A 23,969-nucleotide genomic window follows, 5' to 3' on the forward strand; every position below is an offset into this window, starting at 1 on the left:
CAGAAAGTGTCTATATCTTCGAGTTCCTGATCTTTTACTTTGATCTGCTCCCTTTGACGCGTACCTATCCTCAAGACCTTTGACTTTGCAGGGTGAATTCTTAGACCAATTGATTCCGAGAGGCTGTTTATAATTGTGGTTTTTGCTTGCATCTGGTCCTGGGTGTGGGACAGAAGAGCCAGATCATCTGCAAAATCCAGATCATCCAACTGTGTCCAGGGGGTCCACTGTATCCCATTTCTTCTCCCTTTGGAGGTTTCCTTCATTAGCCAATCAATGGCAAGGATGAACAGGAATGGTGAGAGCAAGCATCCCTGCTTGACACCAGTCTTAATTTCAAAGCTGTCAGTAAGCTGATCTTCATGTACAACCCTGCAACTTGATCCTTCATACATTTCCTTAATGAGGTTTACTATCTTTTCAGGGAGTCCATAATGTGCCAGAATTTTCCACGATGTTGCTCTGTCAATACTGTCGAAAGCCTTCTCGTAATCCAGAAAGTTGACAATAAGAGGAGAGTTCCATTCTATAGACTGTTCTACTATGACTCGCAGAGAGGCAATCTGGTCGGTGGTTGAACGGTTTTTCCGAAAACCTGCCTGTTCGTCCCGCAGTTTAGCATCTGTTGCATTCTTAATTCTCTCTAAAATAATACGGTTGAAAACCTTTCCTGGGATAGAAAGAAGAGTGATGCCTCGATAATTATTACAATTACTGAGGTCCCCTTTCTTTGGAAGCTTGATAAGATGTCCTTCCTTCCAATCCTTTGGGAATATCCCGTCATTCCAGATTCTCTCAAATAGTGGGTGCAGGGCCTCAGCATTTCTTTTCGCATCAACTTTTAGAGCCTCCGGTGGAATCTGGTCTGGTCCAGCAGCTTTCCCCCTTTTCATCTTGTTAATGGCACCCACAATCTCTGCTATCGATGGTGGATCACAGCTAATTGGTAGCTCATTCCTTGCAGGCAAAATTTCTGGCTGGTTGTCTGGTGGTGGTCTGTTCAGAAGGCAGTTGAAATGTTCCCTCCATCGTTCAGATTGAGCCTCTTTTCCAAAAATAGTTTTCCCATCTTTGTCTTTGACTGGTACCTCTGGTTTCCCATATTTTCCAGCAAGTGTCTTGGTAGTTTGATAAAGGATCCTCATGTGTCCTCCAGTCGCTGCTGCTTCTGCTTTCTCTGCAAGTCTGTTCATGAATGCTTCCTTGTCTTTCTTCACAGATCTTTTGACTTCCTTAGCTATGGCTCGATACTGCTCTTGTGCATCCAGTCTTGAACCCTTGTTCGGCTTGCATTCACTTGTTCCTTCCTTGTTCTCCTCTTTTCAATAAGGTCCAAGGTGGTTGGACTTATCCATTCTTTATGTTCCGATTTCTTTACCCCAATACCTCGTGGCAAGTTGTTATGTAGACTTCCTTGATCTTTGCCCAATGTGACTCTACATCTATGTCCTCCTCGAGCTCAGTAAGAGGTTGGAATCTATTACTCAATTGTAGTTTGAATTCCTCATTCTTTTCCCTATCAAGTGCATTCACCTCGAATTTCTTCTTGTATGTGATCTGGCCCCGTGTTTTCTGAGTCGGAGCTTAAGCTTTGCCAATAGCAGGTGGTGGTCTGATCCAACATCTGCCCCTCTCTGTACTGTCACATCTTCCAATGAACGTCTGAATCTACGAGAGATACAAAAATGATCAATCTGATTCTCTGTCACACCATCTGGTGAGACCCAAGTTGCTTTGTGGATCCTCTTATGGGGGAACACTGATCCTCCAATCACCAAACTGTTGAATGCACAGAAATTTGCAAATCTCTCTCCATTATCATTCATTTCTCCCATGCCATGACGTCCCATGATACCTTCATAGCCTACGTTATCCTGTCCCACTTTTGCATTAGCATCTCCCATCAATATGTTGATGTCTTTCCTTGGCAACTTGTCAATGACTTGTTGTAGCAGACCATAAAATGTATCTTTGTCCTCATCTGTTGCATCATTTGTTGGGGCATAGATCTGTACAATGTTCATGCTGATCTTCTTACTCCGTGTTGTAAAGGACGCCATGATGATCCTTTCTCCGCATTGTTCCCATCCTCAGTGACTTCTGGGAAACTTACTTAGAATTATTCCTACTCCCTGTGTATGAATCCCGTCCCCTCTCCCTGAATATAAAATCTTCTCCCCAGACTTGAGGTGTTTCTGTCCGGATTGTATCCAGTGGGTTTCGCTTACTCCAAGTATATGCAGCCTGTATCTTCTCATCTCAGTCACAACTTGAGAGCTTTTTCCTGCTTCATACATGGTGCGAACGTTCCACGACGCAATTCAAAGCTGCTTGTTTGGCGAAGACGTCATCGGGTCAGCAGAGTCCTTTCAGCTTTGTCTGTTGTCCTTCATAAATTCTGTAATTCCAGAAACTCTTCGGTCGCCCAAGCTAAAAAAAAGGATTTAGTTTGTCTGTCTGTGTTTCTGTAACGGTTTGAGTTTAACGGAAGGGGTGTTAACCCTTTGCCAACCCCCAACCTGGAGGACCAGGTGACTCAAAGATGGGGGAATCACACACCATTAGTCGCCTTTTACGACACGCTGGCTTGGCGTTGGGCTATTCTTGACCCTCTCAGTTGAGGGACCCCGGACACCACACGGGGTCTGTGTCATATGATTTGATGAAATTAGTTTATTTATATTTCCTTTACCTGGTATGTCTCGATCAAAGTGCAGATTGAAATCTCAAACAAAAACATTTTCTTTTTTTGACTTCCATGTCAAGGCAAAGAAGGAAGTCCTCAAGTTTGTCAATGATTAGTGATGTTTTAAATTTATTTTTTGCACTGCATGAATGTCTATATATTGAATAAGCTTGACTGAGTCATATTTGAAATCAATGACCATTCCTACTGATTCAAATGCAGAAAAGTTGTTTAAATCATGAATAAATCTAATTTTCAAATTTGTACTATATACCACTGAAATACCTCTCCCTCTCCTTCCTTTTCTTGGAAGTGACTGAGTGGTTTGTGCGAGTGGTGTTAAATCCGACACAATAGCTTTGTTTCCATTCTCATTTAACTGTGTTTCAATTATTATTAGAACATCAATAAATCTCTCCTCAATCATATGTATAATTTCTATAGTTTTATTGTGACATGGCTGGGCGTTTATTGTCACCCCTTTAATATAGAAGTGATTTCATTTCACTTTTAGGTGATATAAAGGTCTTGGTGGTAGGTGATTGTGGTGTTTTATTTTTAAGGATGGGCCTATGGCCACACTGTGATGGGATGGCTCTTTGTGTTTTTATTCCTCCTCTACACAATTGACGTTCACTTGTTTCAATACGGTTTCCGTGTTCACTTTCATAATCATAACAATAGCTATCTCTTTCATTGCTTAAAATGAATTCAAGACAATCGTTGCTTTTCGTAAGACTTGTCATCATGGTAGATGGTATGGTGACATATATTTCATTTTCCAGATTCATGATACCGGACATCTATAATATAGAGCACTGTGAACACTTGTAAAATACACAACTCTGTTCATAAAATAAACGCATGAAATTATCAAAATTTAATCTTCAATTCATGAATAATAAAGTAATCCTTTGATAACAATCAGAAATAACTATATTACTCAGAAGACTAAAACGTCACGATTAGATTGGTATGATAATCTAGGTTTGAAAATGTGGCCAAAGAGCTAAAATAAGCGGAAAACACAAAGCAATATGAAACGTGCCAAAGTTAAAGAGGGGGCCTTGTAAAATGTGAGTTTGTTACATACAAGTTTGATTGTGATGTTTAAAAAAAGCTGTCATGGAAACTGATGTGCTTTGTTTAAAAATATATGAAATAGTTTTTTTTTTTAAACGAGGTAAGTATTCCTATTTTCAGATTGCAATAAGAAAAAAAAACAAAAAAAACAAAACAAAAAGAAAACAACCCCAAAACAAAATATAATTTTTCCCTTGACTTTAAATGTAGCTCCATTTTCATACTTTGCAGATTTGTGTAATTCAGTGCTTTTTCCGCTTTATGACCGTTAATACACAGTCCCTTCTCTCTTTTGAGAGGTGGGTCTCGTATTTAATCACCATGCAATTGTGAATGTTAAGTGACAAAATAAATACCTGTACTGTAAACGTTTTAGTGATTTCAAGAGGAATATATAATGTAAAGCGTTTAAGGAATTGTAACAGAAGTTGTGGATAGAATGTGTCATTATAACTTCAATCTTTTCAATGCAGTTGATAATGTTGTCTTTGTTGCTTTCAGAGATATGTTTCTTTACAAACCCAACTCCCTTCATGATCAATAAATTTCATTAAACCACACTTAAAAAATGAACAGTTTTAGGCAACTGTAATGTTGGCAGTCAACTTCAATGTGGTAATTAACTGCATCAGCAATTTGATAATGAAAGCATTAAAAAAATATGGCAACGTCTTATTCTGCTAAATGTTTGACTTTAAGCATCTGTTTTGATTAGGTAAGCTATCGTAAATTTGTTGATGTGTTGAGTTTTTCAAATTTTTTGTTCTGTGTATTCAATTTTCCCTTTCCAGATGATCGTTTTGAATTTGGATATGAAGTAAAAGGTGGGGAACTCTCTTCAGACTGCCTTTTACTCATGGTTAGTATTTTCTTATTAGATTTTTTAGTCTTGCTTATTAGGATGATCTGACCAATCAGAGCTTGATGTATTAATAATTGCCTATCATGCTTAACTCAAAAGGTCTGAGCTTAGAACCCTGGTTCATGTACCTTTACATTTTTTGGGATGAGTTCCACTTGAACAGGTGTTTTCAATTTACGTGCTTCAGTTGGAAAAAATATATTACAAATAGTGATGTTGTATTGAAAGTTCAAATGCATTGTATAGTGTCATGGTTAAGATATTTACACAGTTCCTTAAAGGACTAACAGCTTGTATCAAAAATGGTTTCATAAATTTTCAGCGGGTGGTTGGATGGGAGCATCACCCTTGAATCATATACCTATGATGTTCGCATGGGTGTACGATCCGATAGTGATGTCGTTTCTTCTTCTCTTTACTAGCCTATCCTGCTTCTTTGGTTTGTGATTGTATTTTTGACAGGGGATTTTTTTTTTTCTGTAAATCTTCTGCCTGTTTGTTCTTGGTTATTTATAATTTAGCTTATGATATCTTTAGGTTATGATTTTGATTTACATTTGTACTATTTTTGTTAGATTGCTTGTTTTTTTGTTTCAGCGGTCTCTCATATAACCTCAATTGTGTTGGAAGAGACCTAAAGCAACAAACAAACAAATAAATTTTCAATCCACTAGAAAACCAGAATATCATTTAGAATCATTAACAAAACTACTACTCAAAAAGACAACAAAAGGCTAATATTATTTTCAACAAGCATAGATATGAGCAAGCATTTATGTAAAGCAGGATGTGTGTGTGTATGTGTATAAGCATTCGTGTGTATGTGTGTGTTGCAGGTCTAAAATTTTACCAGCTTCTTGATGCTGATTATGGTTTTGGCTAGACATAGATTTCTGGAGTGTTTGGTATTGAGTATGAAAAGAAAAGGATTTTTTTTTCTCATATTAAAAAAGATTAGCTCTATCTCGGTGTTCAACAACATTACCAGTTTTTTTTCTTAAAAGTGATTAGAAATAAGGTTTTCTGATTCTTTGGATTTGGCAAGAGCATTGCACAAATAGCTGAATATTAATCAATTCAAATCACAAGTTTTTATTAACCATTTAATGAAATTGATTTTAACATTTTTACATTTAATAAGTAATTTTTTCTTTTAACAAAAGGTTTATTTGAGCACCACTGTACACAGAACTCTGACATTCAAATTTTTGAGGCAACTGAACGGTTTGAATATTTCGATATTCAATACTTTGGTTAGGTATCGCGAGCAACTTATTAAACTTGATTTCCATAATGTGATTGGGACTCCTATCAACACCAGCAAGGAAACCACTTTCCAGATTGCTCCAGTAAGAAAGGTAAGTGACCACATGATTAGGTCAGGTTATTTCAGTGTAAACCTCTTTTAAATAACTAATTGTTGAAAGAAATGTGCCAAGGTTTGAGCATAGATTTTTTTTCACAATTTGTTCTTATAGGACTCAGTCACATGTCCAATCTCAGTTTGATATCTGCTTTCAGTCGCGTCCGTTTTTCAAGTGTTGAGGAATGAGTGGAAAAATAATGAGAAAAAAATGTGTGATATTCAAATGAGTTTGTGGAAACTGTACTTGAGTGTTTATATAGTAACAGTTACACACACACTCATGCACACATAAATGCATATTGTTACTCATATACTTCTTTATACTAAATCACCTGGCATTCTGTAAAATACAAATTCCATATTATATCTAGCAATCTTACTCAGCAGAGTCATTAGATGACTATTACAGTTCTAGTGGCATAGCTTTTTAAAAATGATTATTAATGATCGTCATGTTATGTCTAATTATTCATTTCTAATCAGGCATTCCTCTTTGAACATCCAAATGCCTTTCACTTCTTCCTTTTGAGAATCAATGATGTGGAAGATAAAACACCCGGCAGATATGAGATAGATGACTTGCGGATAATGTTGACAGAATATAAATGCTCATATTTGGATAGGATGACAATGGAATGGCAATCTGAAGTCTGCGTAAGGACAAGTTAAGAATGATGTAAATTTCCTTTAATTAGATAAAAGATTAGTAATAAAGTGATAAGTGAAATAATGCTATTTGACAAGGCAGAATTAGAGAAGGAAAGAGAAAAAAAAAACAATAATTGGAAAATTTACTGCACTTTTCACTGCTGCCTCCCCTCTCCTCCCCTCTCCTCCCCCCCCCCCCCCCCCCCCCCCCCCCAAAAAAAAAATATAGCATAATATTATTCCATAATGTGCAAAAATTGGATTTTTTGTTATTATTAGGTGCCACAAAAGATATCATTCTTGTAGAATTTCTACTTCCTCCTCTGAAGTTTCTATTTCTCCCATCTGGGGAATATTTATGACATCTCCATTTTTTATTTCCAATAATATCGATTTTTATTGGGGACCATAAATACACAGATGCAAATTGTTGGTTTAGAATGTTTGCTTTTACTCAGACTGAAATGTGTCATTCTCGTCCTTAAGGGATGCAACTCTGCTTGGGTCTCTTTTAAGGCTTTTTTATATATGCCCACGATATTTTGTTATTGTCAGATGGGACTTTGACAATCTTTTTTACATAGTCTCTGTGTGCCTTGCGGCAGTCGCTTTGCGTTTCATGTCTTTTTCTGACTATTCTCTTAGCCCTATACAGTTTATATTTCTTTATAAGGAAGCATTTGGTATGTGTACTTATCCATGGTTGATGGGTTTTTCATAATGTCTTCTTTTTGAGTATATTTTCATTAACGATATTCTTCATGTTAGTATTAAAACAGTCCATTTGTTCACACACATCTGATTCCATCAAAAATGCGTTGGAAAATTCACTCGCAAATTTGTGGGCTCACGTTTTGATGGCCTCAGGATTAGCTTGTTTCCAGAGAAGTAAGTTTCTTTCTGCCAGCCATTTTCATTTGGGCTTTATTCTGTTATCTAACTGAAAGATAGAGTGTTCACTCAAACCTTATTCAGGGAGTATCAAGAAGTTCTCAACATGTGCCAGGTGGTTAGTAAAGAACGTCCAGTATTTTTTCTTTCCTGGTGTTTTCTTTTACTACTTGCAGAAGGTCTGTCATTGTCTCAAAATACATATTTTTTAATATTGATGCTTTTCAATAGAGCTAGCTGTCCAGTTGATGTCAGGGAGGTAAATGTCACCCCCAGCTCCTAATTATTAGAATTGAATAATCCCTTATGCCATTAGGGTCAGTTTGTTTGCCCTTATTTGGCCTTACACTGAATTCTTTATGTGCCCTTTCAACACAATTGTTTCTATAAATGTCCATTTGAAGTAATATAGCCTGCAATGTATGTAAGGATGTTGCCTTCTCCTAGTGGAAGCTGCGGGAAAGATGGTGTTGCTTGCATGTCTTTTTTTTATCAGTCTTGGAATATTTTAAGTCTTTATGTTGTTTGAACTGAAATTGAACATTGATTTACATATTCTAAGGTATGCAAAGGGAACAACAAGGTTTTATTGAAAAATATGGAAACCTTAGCATTGCAACAAACGGCATCGTACTGAAGATTTTGAGGTATGCAAATGCAGCATCTACATCTCTAGCATTTTAAAAGGGACACAATATCAGGGTATACGTCTTGGTTTGCCCCTTGTGAATTGTACATACATTATTTTGTGACACCTATCTTTATGGTACCTTGATTATTTTAATTGATAATTACATTAATTTGGATGAATTATGGTAGACCATAGCAATACAGCTCTAGAACTATAGAAGTTAGAACTGCCCTAATATGTTTATCATGTTCTCTGATAAATGTGCCATAAACTTGCCACTTTTTATTTTCTAATTCCACTTATTAAGCATGACTCTGAAAAAAATGTCACATATTTTCAGATTTTTTTTTCTTTTGTGGGTGTGGGCCATCCAAATCATGACACGTTTTATTTATGGATGAAATTTTCAAAATTCAGAAAAGAAATTTACTCAGTAGAGATCAGGCTTGAATTGTAGCAGACCATTTGCCTAAAAATTAAGACTTTTTTTTTTCACAGTGATTGCTACCCAATTACTGCTTGGTTAACAAAGAAAATTGTGTGCCAAATTTTGTATTTAAGTGCATACTGTCAAATATATTTAGTTGCTATCGCAAACCCAAAGATCCAATTTAATTCATGTTGTGGTCTAAGACCATATAGCCTCACCCTGTGATACTTCCATGTTTAGTGCTTTAGAAATTTAATTAAATATTTTAAAACATTGAGAGTGCATGCTGTGACATTTATAGATATGTGCGGCGGGAAAATTTTCCTGACAAACATACATAGAGGCTATTTGCTCTGTCCTGATAAGACAATGTGTAAAGATAAATGATGTGGGGAAAATTATAAAAACTGTCAATAGATCCATGACTTTTATCTTTTAAAAAATCATCAACAATTTTTATTTAGATATTCATTATCTTTCCTATCCCCTCCCCTTTTCCCTCACCTCTGCAAACACCAGAAAGTTGAACTCATAACACAAGAGCAAATCATATGTATTTGCAGTAGATCATCAGGTTTGTTCTCTGCTGATATCACGCCAGCCCAAAACTTTTTCAGACATTCAATGATAGATTGGTTACTAAATATTGTAACTCCCCCGAGGAAACGAGAGCTTGCCTTGACAATGTTCCTTGTTGCACTGTGGTTGGCTTACTTAGCTTTCATGGTTCTGGTCAGAAGAATAGACAACATCAAAGGAGACAGTGTGAGAGATATTTTAATTTTTATCATTAATGTATTTCTTCAACTGCCACTAAATAGATATACACTCTTGCATTGTTTCCTTGAACTACTTGGGACATGCAAAAAAGTTTGAGGAAACCATGCATTTCCAAAACGACTTGCTGGGGCAAAATGGTATGGTCTTTGCTTTGAACACAAACGATACCTAGTTCGAATTTTCACCACATTATGTGGCCCTAAGCAAGCCACTTCTCCCAAGCTCAATTTGTGGTTCTGAGCTGTGACAAACACCTGGGTTATTCCAGTCTTCCCTTGGATAGACCCTAAGACCTATCTCGGTTTGAGGATGAATAAAGGGAACTTTGACATTTATTTAGTTTATTGATATGTTGAGGGAGATAACTTTATACATGAAATCTCGCGAAAGGGTTGGTGTGTGTGTGTGTGTGTGGGGGGGGGGGGGGGGGGGTGTGCTGTATAACAACATTCATTTACCGTCATGGCCAACCATTTGCAAATCATGGTGTGTGGCATTGAAATTAGAACGAATGGAGAAATTAAAAGAATAAGCAGAGAGGTGTTGGTCATGCAAAATGGCGAAAGAGTGTATCAGTGGCTGTGTGCGTCTGTGTGTGTATCATACTGTATACACACACCTCCACAGTGTAGATGGATACATATGTAACTGTAAATGTCACAGAAGATCATCTTTGGTCAAAATCATTGATCACATTAAAAAACCTTTTAATGAATCTTTTTTAAAAAAGTTGGCTGGGTAAAATTAGTTCGAGAAAACCGTGCTCGAGGTAAAAATTATTTAGAGGAAGAAATGGAATGATAAAAAAAAAATAATAAGGAAAATGAAACCGTGCTGGAGTGTATATTTGAACATGTTTTAAATGGGAACCTCGAATGAATAGCTAGTATGTGTAAACCCTTGATGTTTGATAATTTCCTGAATTCCTTCCACATTTATGTGTCATCCCAATTAAATGCACAGAGCTTAATCAAAATGTATTGTGCACTGAAATAGGCTCAATTTGAAAAATATTACTAACTACATTGAAATCTATCCCCAGCTGTAATTAAATCCGAAAGGAGTCAAAATACTATTCTGTTCTGCAACAGACTATCAGATTGTTTGATACTTGGCCATTAACAGTTCATTATGGGGACCATTAGTAAATTGACACTTAACCAGCGATGATTGTCAGGTAGTGGATGGAATGGATTGTCCATATTTATATGATCACAAGCATAACTGCCTTTTTAATGAACAGAATGATAGGTCAATCAACACAAAATTTATAACTAGAATTTAAGTGTTGAATATAAATTGAACTCAGTCTACAGTGATCTTTTTGACATCGTATGGGAACTCCTTTTCATTTGGCAGGAAGATATATTTGCTTCACTCAAATTGCTTCTCAAAACATTTATGTTAGACAGATACTGTCCAAACTTGAAAATGTAATTAGTGTATTGCATTTTTAAGTTGAATTTTGTTCATTATAAATCTCATTCTTCCACTCTCTCAAACCCAAAATATTAATAGATGAATAAAATCTCGCAGCTACGCAATGGTTTTGTAATTATTGTGTCATTATGGATGACAACAAATGAAGTCAAATGTTGTAAATCTGGATCTATATATGTGTATAAATGTATGTGTTTGTGTTGGTGAGTATGTAAGCAGGAGGATAAAAGAAAAGGGGAGAGGGGGAGAGAAAGAGAGAGTAGATACAAAGAGAAAGAGAGATATGTGAGTGTGTGTATGGGGGGGGGGGGAGGTAATTGTGTTGTGCATAGATGTGGGTGAATATAATGTGTGTGGGTGTGGGTGTGTTTGTGAAATGAGTGAAAGGAAGAATCATTTTGTAGGTCGAAAGAAGTATGTGAGGTTGTGAAGGACAGATTGGGCCTCTAGAAAAACTGTGGTCCTTGCTTGTCGTCACCACACTGCTTAGCAACCAATTTGCCATTATTGAATTTCTGGAGATCTATTTGGAGAGGGGGGGGGGGGGGGAGTGCACTGTTTGAATTTAAATCTTTTAAAATTATTTTCTTCAAATTAATTAATTTCCTTGTTTATTCATTTGAATGCTATTTCAGGCGGATTGATCTAGCTTTGCGATATTTTGAAACATTGCTTTTCTCTGAATTGCTTTTTTTTTCAAATATTTTAAGTTTAATTCTGACTTGATGGTGAGTAAGAAGCCGAAAGAGAGAGAGAGAGAGAGAGAGAGAGAGAGAGAGAGAGAGAGAGAGAGAGAGAGAGAGGAGAGAGGAGAGAGGAGAGAGAGAGGAGAGGAGGAGGAGAGAGAGAGAGAGAGGGGGGCGGGGGGAGGGCTTATCTTAAAAATAAACAGGGCTATTGTTATTTTAGGAAAATGGTGTCAATGCAGAAATTAAGCAAGTTTAATGTGTTTTATTTTGGCAATTAACTTAATATCAAGAGCAGGTATGGACTGAGTATATAACTGAATTTAGGTTTTTTTTTCCTTTCAAGATAAAGATAATACAATGCTTTTTTCACCAAATAGATATAAATTTCATGAAAATTAATACAAAATTTGTTTAATATTCATTTTGAAAACGTTCCATGAACCAAACATCTCAAAGCACTTGAAATCTAACCAGACATTCAATATTTATTTGCCAAAAAACGTTCCATGGTGTTGAATTACTCAAGCTACACACCACCCTGGAATAAACAAAGAGGAGCTTGCTCAGGTTGCGAAAGAAGTTTGTCGTCATCAAAATCTTGCATAAAATATTACTCACACTTGCATTTGTATATAAATTTTTTTCTTTTATATGAAACTGTAGCTACAAAGTCTTCAAAAATTAAATCAATGTTATAAGGTGTTCAATCTTTTATCATATTCATTGTGTACAAAGAGAGAAGACGGTTGATATAGGCAAAATGGAACTGTAAGACGTTGCCAATTTCGATGTGTGACGCCATTGTCACATTCCATTTACTACCCAGTTTTTAGTGACTGGCCAACATATTGTTATTGTTTGTAATCTGATTTAGCAATTATTAATAATCCTTTATTCTTTCCCAACCTTAACAGTGAAAATGGTATATATAGATTGTAAGGAACTGTTTGTATTCAAAATTATGAGAGGAATCACACTTTTGTATCGATTCAGTGCAATTAATCCTACCTCATTGTCATACACACTTACCGGTGTGAAAAATGATGGCATCTGTTTTCGATGGAGTATGACCAAAATGTTTTTGGATTTTTTGCCAAAATCATCACGATGTCTAATCAATCTCCTATTACACAAAACAATTTTCATGTCAATGCTAAACACCATACAACATTTGGTGACAATTCGTTCAGTAGTTTCAAAACCTTTGTGTTACATAAAGATAAAGGGCAAAAAGGGTTTGGGTTGAAAAAAGAGAAATTGAGGGGGGTAGTTATATGCATAAATATTATGTTTTAGTAGGTAAATACTTTTTTTTTTAATAGAGATATGTTTGCTGATCCAAAGATTATCTTTTGAATTTTATTTAGATATTTTTTTCCTTTCCTTTATGCAGTTTCGGACATATTTTGCTCGTCACCACTTCAACCCAGCAGACAAATATCGATATTTAATTTGTGTGAAAACATCAGCTATTCCCAATGCTGGGATGAAAAGTTGTGCCTATGTAGTACTTATAGGAGAAGATAGAACTAGTGGTGAAATGAAGCTTGAGACCAGCAGCCAATTTTTTGTAAGTTATTCAAATGCAATTTTCAATAATAAAGATCATAGAATTATGACATCTTTTTCCGAAATATGGAAACCAAATCATGTTATTGAATAGTTTATTATAAGTACAGCATTCTTGAAAAAATTGAAGGAGGGATGACTTGATTTTCTAAAAATCATTTATTGATTTGATATTGTGTTTAGAATAGTTTTAAGAGTATTGAGAATGACTTGTTATTCCTTTGATATTCATCCTAGGCCATTTGCATGTCATATTCGCCTAAAATATTATACTATTTTCTTGGAATTCCAGAGAGCATCTCAATCTTGGTTTTTGGTTAGCATGGCTGTAGATCTTGGGCTCCTAGAGGGTGCTACGATTCGTGTTGAACAGACAAAAGAGAAGCTTAATTGGTAGGTAAGTCTTCATTTGATAAAGCTTTTCCCTCTAAGTTTAATGATTTAAATATGATTTGTTTGGAGTAGACTCTTGATAATGTTAAAAGATGTTTTGCATATGTTTACTAAGTAACAAAATTAAGTTGCCTGAATGTGGACTGTACATCATGGTTTCTGGGTATGCTTGGAAAACCAAATAGTCCAATTGAACTAGACTTCTATCTTCAAGTAATTGCAACATTTGATATTTTTGTATCAATCCATAGATAATGTCAATTTTTATCTATAGTAAAAAACGAAAGTGCTTATTTGCAGTAGTACTACGAATAGTGATTTCACAGCAGAATCACTATTCGCATTAGTAGAAGCGCTCTCCCGTCTCTTAAAATTAGTCATTGTCTCCTCACTGAACACAACACTGTTCAAAATGGCGTGTTGTTGAATGGCTTGAAGTTGAATGAGAGTGTGTTAGTTTGAGAAGGCAAGAAGAGGGATGAGTGAAACATTTTGTGTGACTTAGAATTGAGATCTTGTTAATGGCACCCACAATCTCTGTTATCGATGGTGGATCACAGCTATTTGGTAGCTCATTCCCTGCAGGCAACATTTCAGGCATTTCAGTCTGGTGGTGGTCTGTTCAGAAGGCAATGGAAGTGTTCCCTCTTTTGCTTAGATTGAGCCTCTTTAACAAAAATAGTTTTCCAATCTTTCTCTTTGACTGATATCTCCGGTTTCCCATATTTTTCAGCAAGTGTCTTGGTAGTTTGATAAAAAATCCTCGTTTGTCCAATCGTTGCTGCTTCTGCTTTCTCTGCAAGTCTGCTCATGAATGCTTCCTTTTCTTTCTTCACAGCTCTTTTAACTTCCTTAGCTGTGGCTTGATACTGCTTTTGTGCATCTAGTCTTAAAGCCCTTGTTCAACTTGCATTCACTTATTCCTCCCTTTTCTCCTCTTTCCAATCAGATCCAAGGTGATTGGACTTATCCATTCTTTATGTTCCGATTTCTTTACACCCAATACCTTGTGACAAGTTGTTATGTAGACTGCCTTGATCTTTGTCCACTATGACTACGTCTATATCCTCCTCGAGATCAGCTAGACGTTGGAATCTATTACAATTGCAGTTTGAATTCCTCATTCATTTCCCCATCTTGTGAATTTACTTGTGTGTGATCTGGTTCCATGCTTTCTGAGTCAGAGCTTAAGCTTTGCCAATAGCAGGTGATGGTCTGATCCAACATCTGCCCCTCTCCGTACAAGTCACATCCTCTAATGAATATGTGATGTGAATCTTCAAAAGATACAAAAAGGTTTGATCTGATTCTCTGTCACACTATCTGGTGAAACCCAAGTTGCCTTGTGTATCCTCTTATGGGGAATCACTAATCCTCCAATCACTAAACTGTTGAATCTACAAAAAGTCTCTCACCATTGTTGTTCATCTCTCCCATGCCATGATGATCCTTTTTCTGTGTTGTTCCCATCCTCTCAGTGGCTTCTGGGCCAGCTTGAATTATTCCTACTCCCTGTGTATGAATTCCATCTCCTCTCCCTGCATCTAAAATCTTCTCCCCAGACTTGAGGTGTTTCTGTCCAGATTTTATCCAGTGGGTTACGCTTACTCCACGTATATGCAGCCTGTATCTTCTCATTTCTGTCACAACTTGAGAGCTTTATCCTGCTTTATACATGGTGCGAACGTTTCATGACGCAGATCGAAGCTGCTTGTTTGGTGAAGATGCCAGCAGAGTCTTTTCAGCTTTGTCTGTTGTCCTTAAAAAATTCTGTCATTGCAGAAACTTTTCGGTCGCTGAAGCTAAAAAAGGGATTTGATTTGTCCGTCTTATGTTTCTCTAACAATTTGAGTTTTATTGAAGGGGTGTTAACCCTTCAACAACCCCCAACCTGGAGGACCAGGCGACTCAAAAAGGGTGAGTCACACACCATAAGTTGCCTTTTACATCACGCTGGCTTGGTGTTGAGCTATTCTTGCTTCCTCTCCATTGAGGGACCCCGGACATCACACGGGAGATAATTGTCATATAAGTCTTGCTTATAGATCTAGCAAGATTTGGTATATTAAGTATTTTTTTCTTTATCATTTGTAATTTATCAACACAGATTGGCTGTATAAATGATCGTATTTCAAAAACTTAAAACATAAAATGCAATTTGTTCATAGTTATGGCTAGTTTGATTGGATTAAAAGGTGGCCAGCAGGATAATTTGAAACAAATGAACTGTTATAATAAAGTGACTGAATTATTCTTGTTTTGCTTTTAAATTTTTAACAGAGAACTATGGTTTCCATTTCATTTTGTTACATCAGACTGATTATGATACTTACCTTCCAGTTGTCTCATTGTCCAATGTGTTTGAGAGAAATCAGTTCTGGCCACACTTGTATTTATTGATGTTTATTTTTTTCCACAAGGCGCATCACCTTTCTGGAGGTATACGATGCTACATGTGACCAGTTATATCACATTCCCAGCACCAGCTGGTTCTCTAACAATAAACCCTCTCAGTTGTGTATTGTAGAAGGGTTGAAGCGCAACTCTTTCAAGCTACGTGTGGTGAAGAAATTTGGACACTTATTAAAGAACCATCACTCAATTCTATCTATATTTATTTCTTTTCCTGGAGCCAACAGAAAGGTGAGCAGTTAAGTATTGAATTTATCTGTTTTATTCAAATATGTTGTATTTTCAACACTCAAAGATCTCTTAGAGTGGCTGGCTTTTTAAAACATTTCATGGGAATCAACAGAAAAAGAAATGGTCTATTGTCATAAAAGAAGCTTCAAATTCTGCTCATCTTGAATTTTTTAATGGAAAACTCTTCGTCAACTGGTTGATAGTAGTGACATGTGGACATTTCGAAGTTGGGAGAAATAGTATTGTTATAGATGAAATAGTAAAACTGGCATTGCATAGTGTCTTGTATTACTGAAATTTATAATTTAGTTATCATTCTCTGTTGTACTGTTTGATACAACAGGTAATTCCAAAATATTTTATTTCTCTCTTTATTGACAGGTTCGTAAAGTCACACGACTCCATGTCATTCTCTTGTGGTCATATGTGATTACTCTGCTGTTTGTGGTTGGACGACCAAAACACGATTTGGAGAAGAGAAAAGTAGACCTCAATCCCTTGGATATTTTGATCTACTCAGTTTATGTTCTCATCATTAACACTGTTTTTACGATAGTTATCAGAAAGTAAGCAATAAATGATGAAGTAAAAGTATAATATAGAATTAAGTAGCAATAGTAATAATAATTGTAGGAGTAGTAGTAATAGTAGTATAGTTACTTTCTGAACTCAAGCTAGTGAATCAGTTTGATTCAAGTTTTTGAATTTAAACAATACTATTAATTAATTATTTCAAGACAAGTAATCAATCTATTAGTAAGTTAGCTAATTAGCACCATATAAAAAACTCAGGAGAAACTCAATTACTCTTAGTTATGTAGCTTTACAGTACCATTAAACACAATATAATGCTATTTTTAAATTATGTGAACGCACCACAATGTGATGAAAAATGAATAATAATGATAATAATAATAATAAAAATAGTAAAAATAATAATAATAATAATAATAAATAATAATAATAATAATAATAACAATAATAATAATAATAATAATAATAATAATAATAATAATAATAATGATGATGATGATGATGATGATGATGATGATAATATTTATAATATATAATAATAATAATAATAATAATAATAATAATAATAATAATAATAATAATAATAATAATAATAATGAGTACATTTATAGAGCGCTTCATGTCAAACCTCGAAGCGCTAAAAAACAATAAGTTACTGCTTATCTAATCACAACTCATACAACATTATTTTATCAACGCAGTTATAAGTAGGACATGGTACAACTCATAAAAGCAAGTATTTGGTGAAAAGAAATGTCTTAAGATGTTTCTTAAAGACACCAACACTGTCAGATATTCTAATGGACTAGGAAAGGGAGTTCCAAATTGTCGTGCCAAATTTAGAAAGGGCTCTATCTCCAAAATTCTTAAGATTTATTTTCGGCACTACTTACAATTTTGAATCGTGCAATTTCAAATTACGCTTCGGAACATAAGACTGAAGAATGTCTTGATTATAAAGAGGGGCAGAAGATTGAACTACATGAAAGCAGGTGAGAGCAATTTTGTACTCATTTCTGACTTTTGCAGGTAGCCAATGGAGAGTAATTAGCATAGCTTTGGTGTCATCAAAATGAGACTTTCTAAGTACCATTCTACCAGCCGTATTCTGAATTCTTTGAAGGTTGCTTTTTTTATGATCTGGAAGACCAGCGACAAGAGCACTACAGAAGTCAAGTCGAGATTGGATCAGTAAACCAACTGGTTTTGAGAGCATCAAATGGAATAAAAGCTTTGATACTTGAAATTCTACAAAGTTCAAAATTCAGGATTTTGATGAGGTGGTCAACTTGATGGTCCATGGAAAGCAATTTAAGTCTAGGATGAGTCCAAGGTTGTTAGCCTTGTCTGAAACAGGAATAATAGTGTCTGCAATTGTGATTGATGGTGTCTGAACTTTTTTCAGTTTATATTCAGATCCAATTCAGACAATTTCTCTTTTCTCCTCGTTTAACTTCAGTATGTTAGGCACCATCCAAGTTTTAACAGATTCACAGCACTGCTCAATGTCCTCAGTGATAGGAGATGGCGAAAGGGGAGCTGTGTGTCGTCTTCATACATATGATATTTCACAAAGTGTGATTGTATCACCATGCCTAGAGGCATTGTATACAAGGTATACAATAGAGGGCCAAGAATGGATCCACTTGGGATGCTATATTTGAAAAGCACATTTTTCGATGGCACTCCATTTACACACACTGATTGTGTCCTGTTGGCCAGGTAAAAGTTGAACCAGGATAGAGCTGTACCATTTACAACAAAATTGGTCAAGAGTCTATCGCACAGAATAGAGTGATCGATTGTATCGAATGCTGCGGAAAGGTCAAGCAAAGCGAGGATAGATGCCATCCGTGTCACGTGAAATCAGAATGTAATTCACAATTCTAAAGAGAGGCGTCTCAGTGCTGTGAATCTCACAATAGGCAGACTGAAACGGCTCAATAAGATTGTTTGTGGCAAGGTAATTTTTTCAGTCGTTTCAAAAAAAATTTTCAAACATTTGGGAAAGAAAAGGCAAGTTGGACACTGGGCGATAGTTCTTTAAATTCTCAAAATCCAAATTGGATTTCTTTAAAAGTGGAGTTATTATTGCTTTTTTGGAGCAGTCAGGTAAATAACAAAATTTCATACCCTCAATCTTCTCATTTTTCAGTGAAGTATTGTCTTCCTTTAAACAATTTAAAAGAATGAATTTTGAAATGATAAATCACCAAAGTGCAAAATATTACTATAAGACTATTAGTATTTCCAAAAGGAAGCCAAACGAGGATGTCTACTTCCCAGCATTGAAAACCACCACTTACGAATTGGTAGAGGACTTTTTTTGAAAAATGGTTAAAACAGTGGGATGGTATCCAGCACTCAATCCAGGTCAAGCAAAGCAGACAGAAAGGAGGTGGTCAACAATTTTGACAAGAATGTTATTTGGAGAGAAATTAGAAATATGTTTCAGAACAATATTTAGTAGTTTTGAGAAAACTTAGATTTAGTCTTCTGGAATTAAAAAAAATAATTGTAATCCTACACTGTTGAGGATTGTAATGAATGTTGGATTTACTTTTAAGAAAACATCTAAAAAAAAACCTTCTTTGTGAAAGACTCTACTTGATTGCAGCAAAGAGCAAGCATCTCCAAGAAGTAAAGGCGAAGAGGGATGAAGGCTATGACATGTGTTGTAGGTAAATGTTCATCACACTTATAAAAAAGAGTAGCAGACTACAGACGGAAGGTGCAAGAGGGAGATTCTAACAAGCAAAGAGAGTAGGATTATTTTGGATCAGGGAGTAGAAATCAAGGATGTGCTTCCAAAGCAGAACTTGTCGTTCAGTCACATGTTACAGACAATAGAAACTACCACAGAGAATGAATGGAACTACATTCAAGGAATGGATAGAACACACTCTCCATCTTTTACTTGACAGACCTCCATACTTAGTGATGAATGATGCATAACATCACAATACTGTTGGCTACGAAGAAAAAAAATCCTACCTCTTTCAAAACAAAAAACACAGATAAAGCATTGTTGCAGAATGAAAAAGTTTTGTTTGACAACCCTTTGTCTTGAACTAGAGCTTCTATCCATTTTGCAGTCTACAAACAAGGGAGGAATCTTCAGCATTGACAAGACTGTCAACTGTCTGGACATATGTCTTTGATTACCATCTTCCTATTCTCACCTGAATCCCACTGAACTTATTTGAGCCAAGATAAAAGGAAAATTCGACATGAAAATCAAGACTTTCTAATTGTCCAACATCAAGAAAACAACATACAAAACTTTACAAGAAATGGATGAGTTGTCTTTTGCCAAATCCTGCACTGCGACGTGAACTAGATTATAGGTAAAATGAAGGACTTAATTGTATCCAGCCAATGGTGGTCATTAATCTAAACTCCGATTCTGATCGAAGCTGCTTTTATCCATTACAAATCTAATTTTCATGTCAAAAATACCAAAATAATTTTCACCAAAATTTAATAACATCATTGCAAACATTTCTTTTCAAACACAATCTCATATCTGCTAAGCATAACGTCCCTTTCTAATGAGCCAATGGAGTCCTAAGCCTACAATTTGATTCATGAAATATTCTTTAATGAACTAACATATAGAAAAAATAGATAAAAAATATAGACATAAGACTCTGAGCCTCTAGGTCATGAACCATCACTTTGAGAAGTACTGTGCTACATCACTGAAAATAAATAACGTAATGTTATGTTATACGTCATTACGAGAAAATTCTGTCATTCGGATGTGATCAAATGAAAACACCAGCAGGATTTGCAATTTCACTATTGCCAATGGATATACAGATTTCATCATTGTGACTCATAGCAGAGGGAATTAAGGGCAAAAAATAGCTCAATTGTGCAAACAAATGATGAAAGCATGAAACTTTCAGGGATTGTAAAGCACGTCAAGGGCTACAAAATGTGATAGAGAAGCACTTCCAGCGATGTCTGTGAGCCAAGAATTTAAGTAAATAAAAGTTGATATTTTTAAATCGGCAACAATATTTATCATGGCGTCCGATGTGTGAATGTGACATATCATTGTGACAAACACGAAGCGGCGCGAAGGTAGAAGCAGGGTGGAGGGGTGCAGGTCGGTGGAAATTACCCAATCGGCTGACGGTTTCCAAAAAGTTATTTTTAGAATGGGCCAATATTGGGGCTGGCCGTGGTGTTTGAAGGGAAACATAAAACGTAAACCGGTGTTGACTCATTTTAAAACTCTTTGTTAGCATGGATTGGTATTGATATAATCATATTACTATACACAGTTACATAGAATTATTTCATTGATTGAAATGTAATGGTGGGGATGTTCTCTCTCTCTCTCTCTCTCTCTCTCTCTCTCTCTCTCTCTCTCTCTCTCTCTTCTCTCTCTCTCTCTCCTCTCTTTCTTTCTCTCTCTTTCTCTTTCTCTCTCTTTCTCTCTTCTCTCTATTCTCCTCTCTCTCTCTCTCTCTCTCTCTCTCTCTCTCTTTCTTTCTTTCTCTCTCTCTTTCTCTATCTCTTTCTCTCTCACTTCCTCCACCACCACCACCACCGTGCTTTAGGCATTGATCATTGTATGTAAAGTACTGTATTAATTATGGCTTCACCTATGAAAATCACACAACGAGAAATGTATTTTCTCACCATGAGATATGCAAATCGTATATATGCACATGTAACAAAACAGATTGTGCCTTAGGTGAATGACTAGTTGATAAAATTGTGTTAACGTCATTTAGGTTGGACATAGAAGATCCCCATTAGTGATAAATTAAGTAAACATATGTATGCAGACTTATTATATATATAGTACCTAATATTGAGCATTGTTCGTTTGGCTGTTTTCATGCACGATGGCAACAATTATTGGCTCAAATGACTGGAAAAAGTGTTTGATTTTTGCCTAATTGATTCATCTGTAAAATTGATTTGTCCAGCTAATTCTAAACTTCCAAACAAGGACCAAGGATATATAACCTTTCTAGAAAATCTAAATCAATACAATTCATTAGCTGATAGCAATGTCAAAACACATCTTAATGGAACTCTTGAAGAATTGAAATCGAACAATGCAAAATGGCATCGGTCTTGTCGAGTGAAATATAACTCTAATGCAATTAAAAGCCTCCAAGACAAGAAAAACAAAGAAGAAAAGCATGAATTTAGACTAGAAGCGAACATTACAATATCGGATTTTGATTTTCAAGATCCATCTTTGAGTACCGAATTGCCAATTGAAACAACACCCAGAAGAAGTATCAGGGAACCATGTCAAAAATCAGAGGAGAAGTTGAAATCAAACAGGACAAAGTGTTTTATATTTCAAAATAAGCGGCCAGGAAGGCTCCATGCTGTAATGACGAAGGAAATGGAAGATAAGATACTTGCTACAGCAACTTTGATAAAAGATATTACAATGATCAGCTACATCGATGGTGGTGATTTAGTAGCGAAAGAGGCACACTACCATAAACTCTGCCACATTAAATACACGAATAAGGGTAGAAAATCGAAGACTAATCATATGAAGGGAAAACATTCAGGTCCTGATGAAAGTTTCGCTTTCGCAGCAGTCGGTGTCTTATGTAGAGGAGAACCATAATGCAACCCACCAGTTGTCAAAACGTATTAAGAAGTTTAAAAGTGAGTGCACCACTAGAGGCTGTGGAAATAACTATGCACACCCACCCGTTTCAAATAGCAGCTTATGAGAGTCTTTCCAAGCATAGAATTCTATTCTTCTGGACGAAATACATATGTAGCACACGATAGCAAAGTTGCTGCGTTATTAGTAAAGAATCAAAAGGAACAAGCAGATGATAATGCAATGTCTTTGTGGCGTGCATCAAAAACTATCCGACAAGACATCATTCGCAAATGCCCGCAAACACCAACACAATGGGACATCGGGATTGGAAGACAAGAAGGCGCAGTGCCTAACTCCCTGTTGACATTAATCAAAATGATTTTGGTTGGATCGTCTCCTTCAGAAAAGTCAGATTCCAGGCATCAAGAAAGCCTATCTACGAGTCAAATACCAAAAATTAAAATTAAACCGGGTCGACTTTTCAAAAAAGACAATTGCAGATCAAAGAGACGCCATTACCGTTGTATGTAAGTATTTTTTTAATACACACATACAAGATCAAAGAAGATTATTGACACATTATTTTCGCTAGGGTTGTCTTCCTCATATAAACGTATGTTGTCATTGTCATCGGAATTCACATCAACAGCTGAAAATAGATTCGAAGAGGAAGGAATTCTTTGCCCAATCAATCTGAAGAAAGAACTTTTTACTGTTGCTGCTGTTGATAACATTGATTATAACCCAAGCTCAACAACTCACAAAAACTCTGTCCACGGAACAAGTATCTCCATGTTTCAGAAACCTACAAATGATGAGTCCGGTGTTGATCGAGAAAAGTTGAATATGAATACTTCTGACGACATTCACACAGACAGCAATATTTTGTTGGATTTTCTAAAGGTCGCCCAAGAAATTGCATTTGGAGTTAAACCAAATATACCTGCAACAAACACTGCTCCATCGAAATTATTTCAAACATGACAAATGACCCTTATATGACAGAAGAAACGGACTGGCTACAACATGTTTCATCAACTTACTTGCAACAGGATGTAAAAACATGGGCTGGATTTGTCTCATAATATGCGAAATTCATCAATACAATGCTTCCGTTGTTGGAAGAACAAGCAAACAAAGGAAACCAAACGTCATTACGGATCATCACGTCACCCAGCTCGAGACCTTTACTGTCACTATGTACGACAAAGCATTAGATTGCACAGGTGTTAATGCAGCGAGGAAATATTTATTTTGCCAAAAAGGTCGTGCAATAGAGAGACTTCCTCCCCACAAGCTCTGCAACAGAAAAAGATCCTGTATTACCATCACCTCTGGAATGGGGCTGGAAAATGGACGGAGGAAAGCTCTTACCATACTGGTCATCACAGCCGGAAGTATCCAAAGTGTGCCAACAACTTGTCAAATGTAGCTGCAAGAAAGCATGCACGTCCCGATGCAAATGTTTGCGAGCCCGCTTACCATTACCATGCACAGACTTATGTCGATGTAGAGGATGTCATATCATAAACAATTAGGTAGGTTGAAAATGTAATTTGATTATAAAGGACTATAAGGAAAAGCCAAACAAATAAAAGCCAAGCAACTTTGGTCAGACTTAACTCTTGACTTTAAACAGTCAATATCAGGTCTCAAGGTAGTTAGCATTAGCTTGAAAGCTTACCCCGTCCGGGAATCATTGTAAAGTGCTTTGAACAGTTTGGTGGA

General features: G+C 36.1%; 1 protein-coding gene across 1 annotated transcript in view; it reads left to right on the forward strand.

Annotated features, from left to right (window-relative positions):
• The window catches only part of LOC144979145 (uncharacterized), a 139,645-nt gene that overhangs the window by 75,645 nt on the left and 40,031 nt on the right, over window positions 1-23,969 (forward strand). The window contains exons 29-36 of the mRNA XM_078925747.1: window positions 4,561-4,628; window positions 5,795-5,989; window positions 6,481-6,651; window positions 9,117-9,362; window positions 12,900-13,076; window positions 13,368-13,468; window positions 15,889-16,111; window positions 16,493-16,677. Of these exons, the coding sequence (XP_078781873.1) occupies window positions 4,561-4,628; window positions 5,795-5,989; window positions 6,481-6,651; window positions 9,117-9,362; window positions 12,900-13,076; window positions 13,368-13,468; window positions 15,889-16,111; window positions 16,493-16,677 (1,366 nt within the window). The remainder of the gene's footprint in view (window positions 1-4,560; window positions 4,629-5,794; window positions 5,990-6,480; window positions 6,652-9,116; window positions 9,363-12,899; window positions 13,077-13,367; window positions 13,469-15,888; window positions 16,112-16,492; window positions 16,678-23,969) is intronic.

The sequence above is a fragment of the Berghia stephanieae genome, chromosome 9 (genome assembly GCF_034508935.2).
Source record: "Berghia stephanieae isolate SIO BIC M18660-M18661 chromosome 9, UCSD_Bste_1.3, whole genome shotgun sequence".
NCBI lineage: Eukaryota > Metazoa > Mollusca > Gastropoda > Nudibranchia > Aeolidiidae > Berghia > Berghia stephanieae.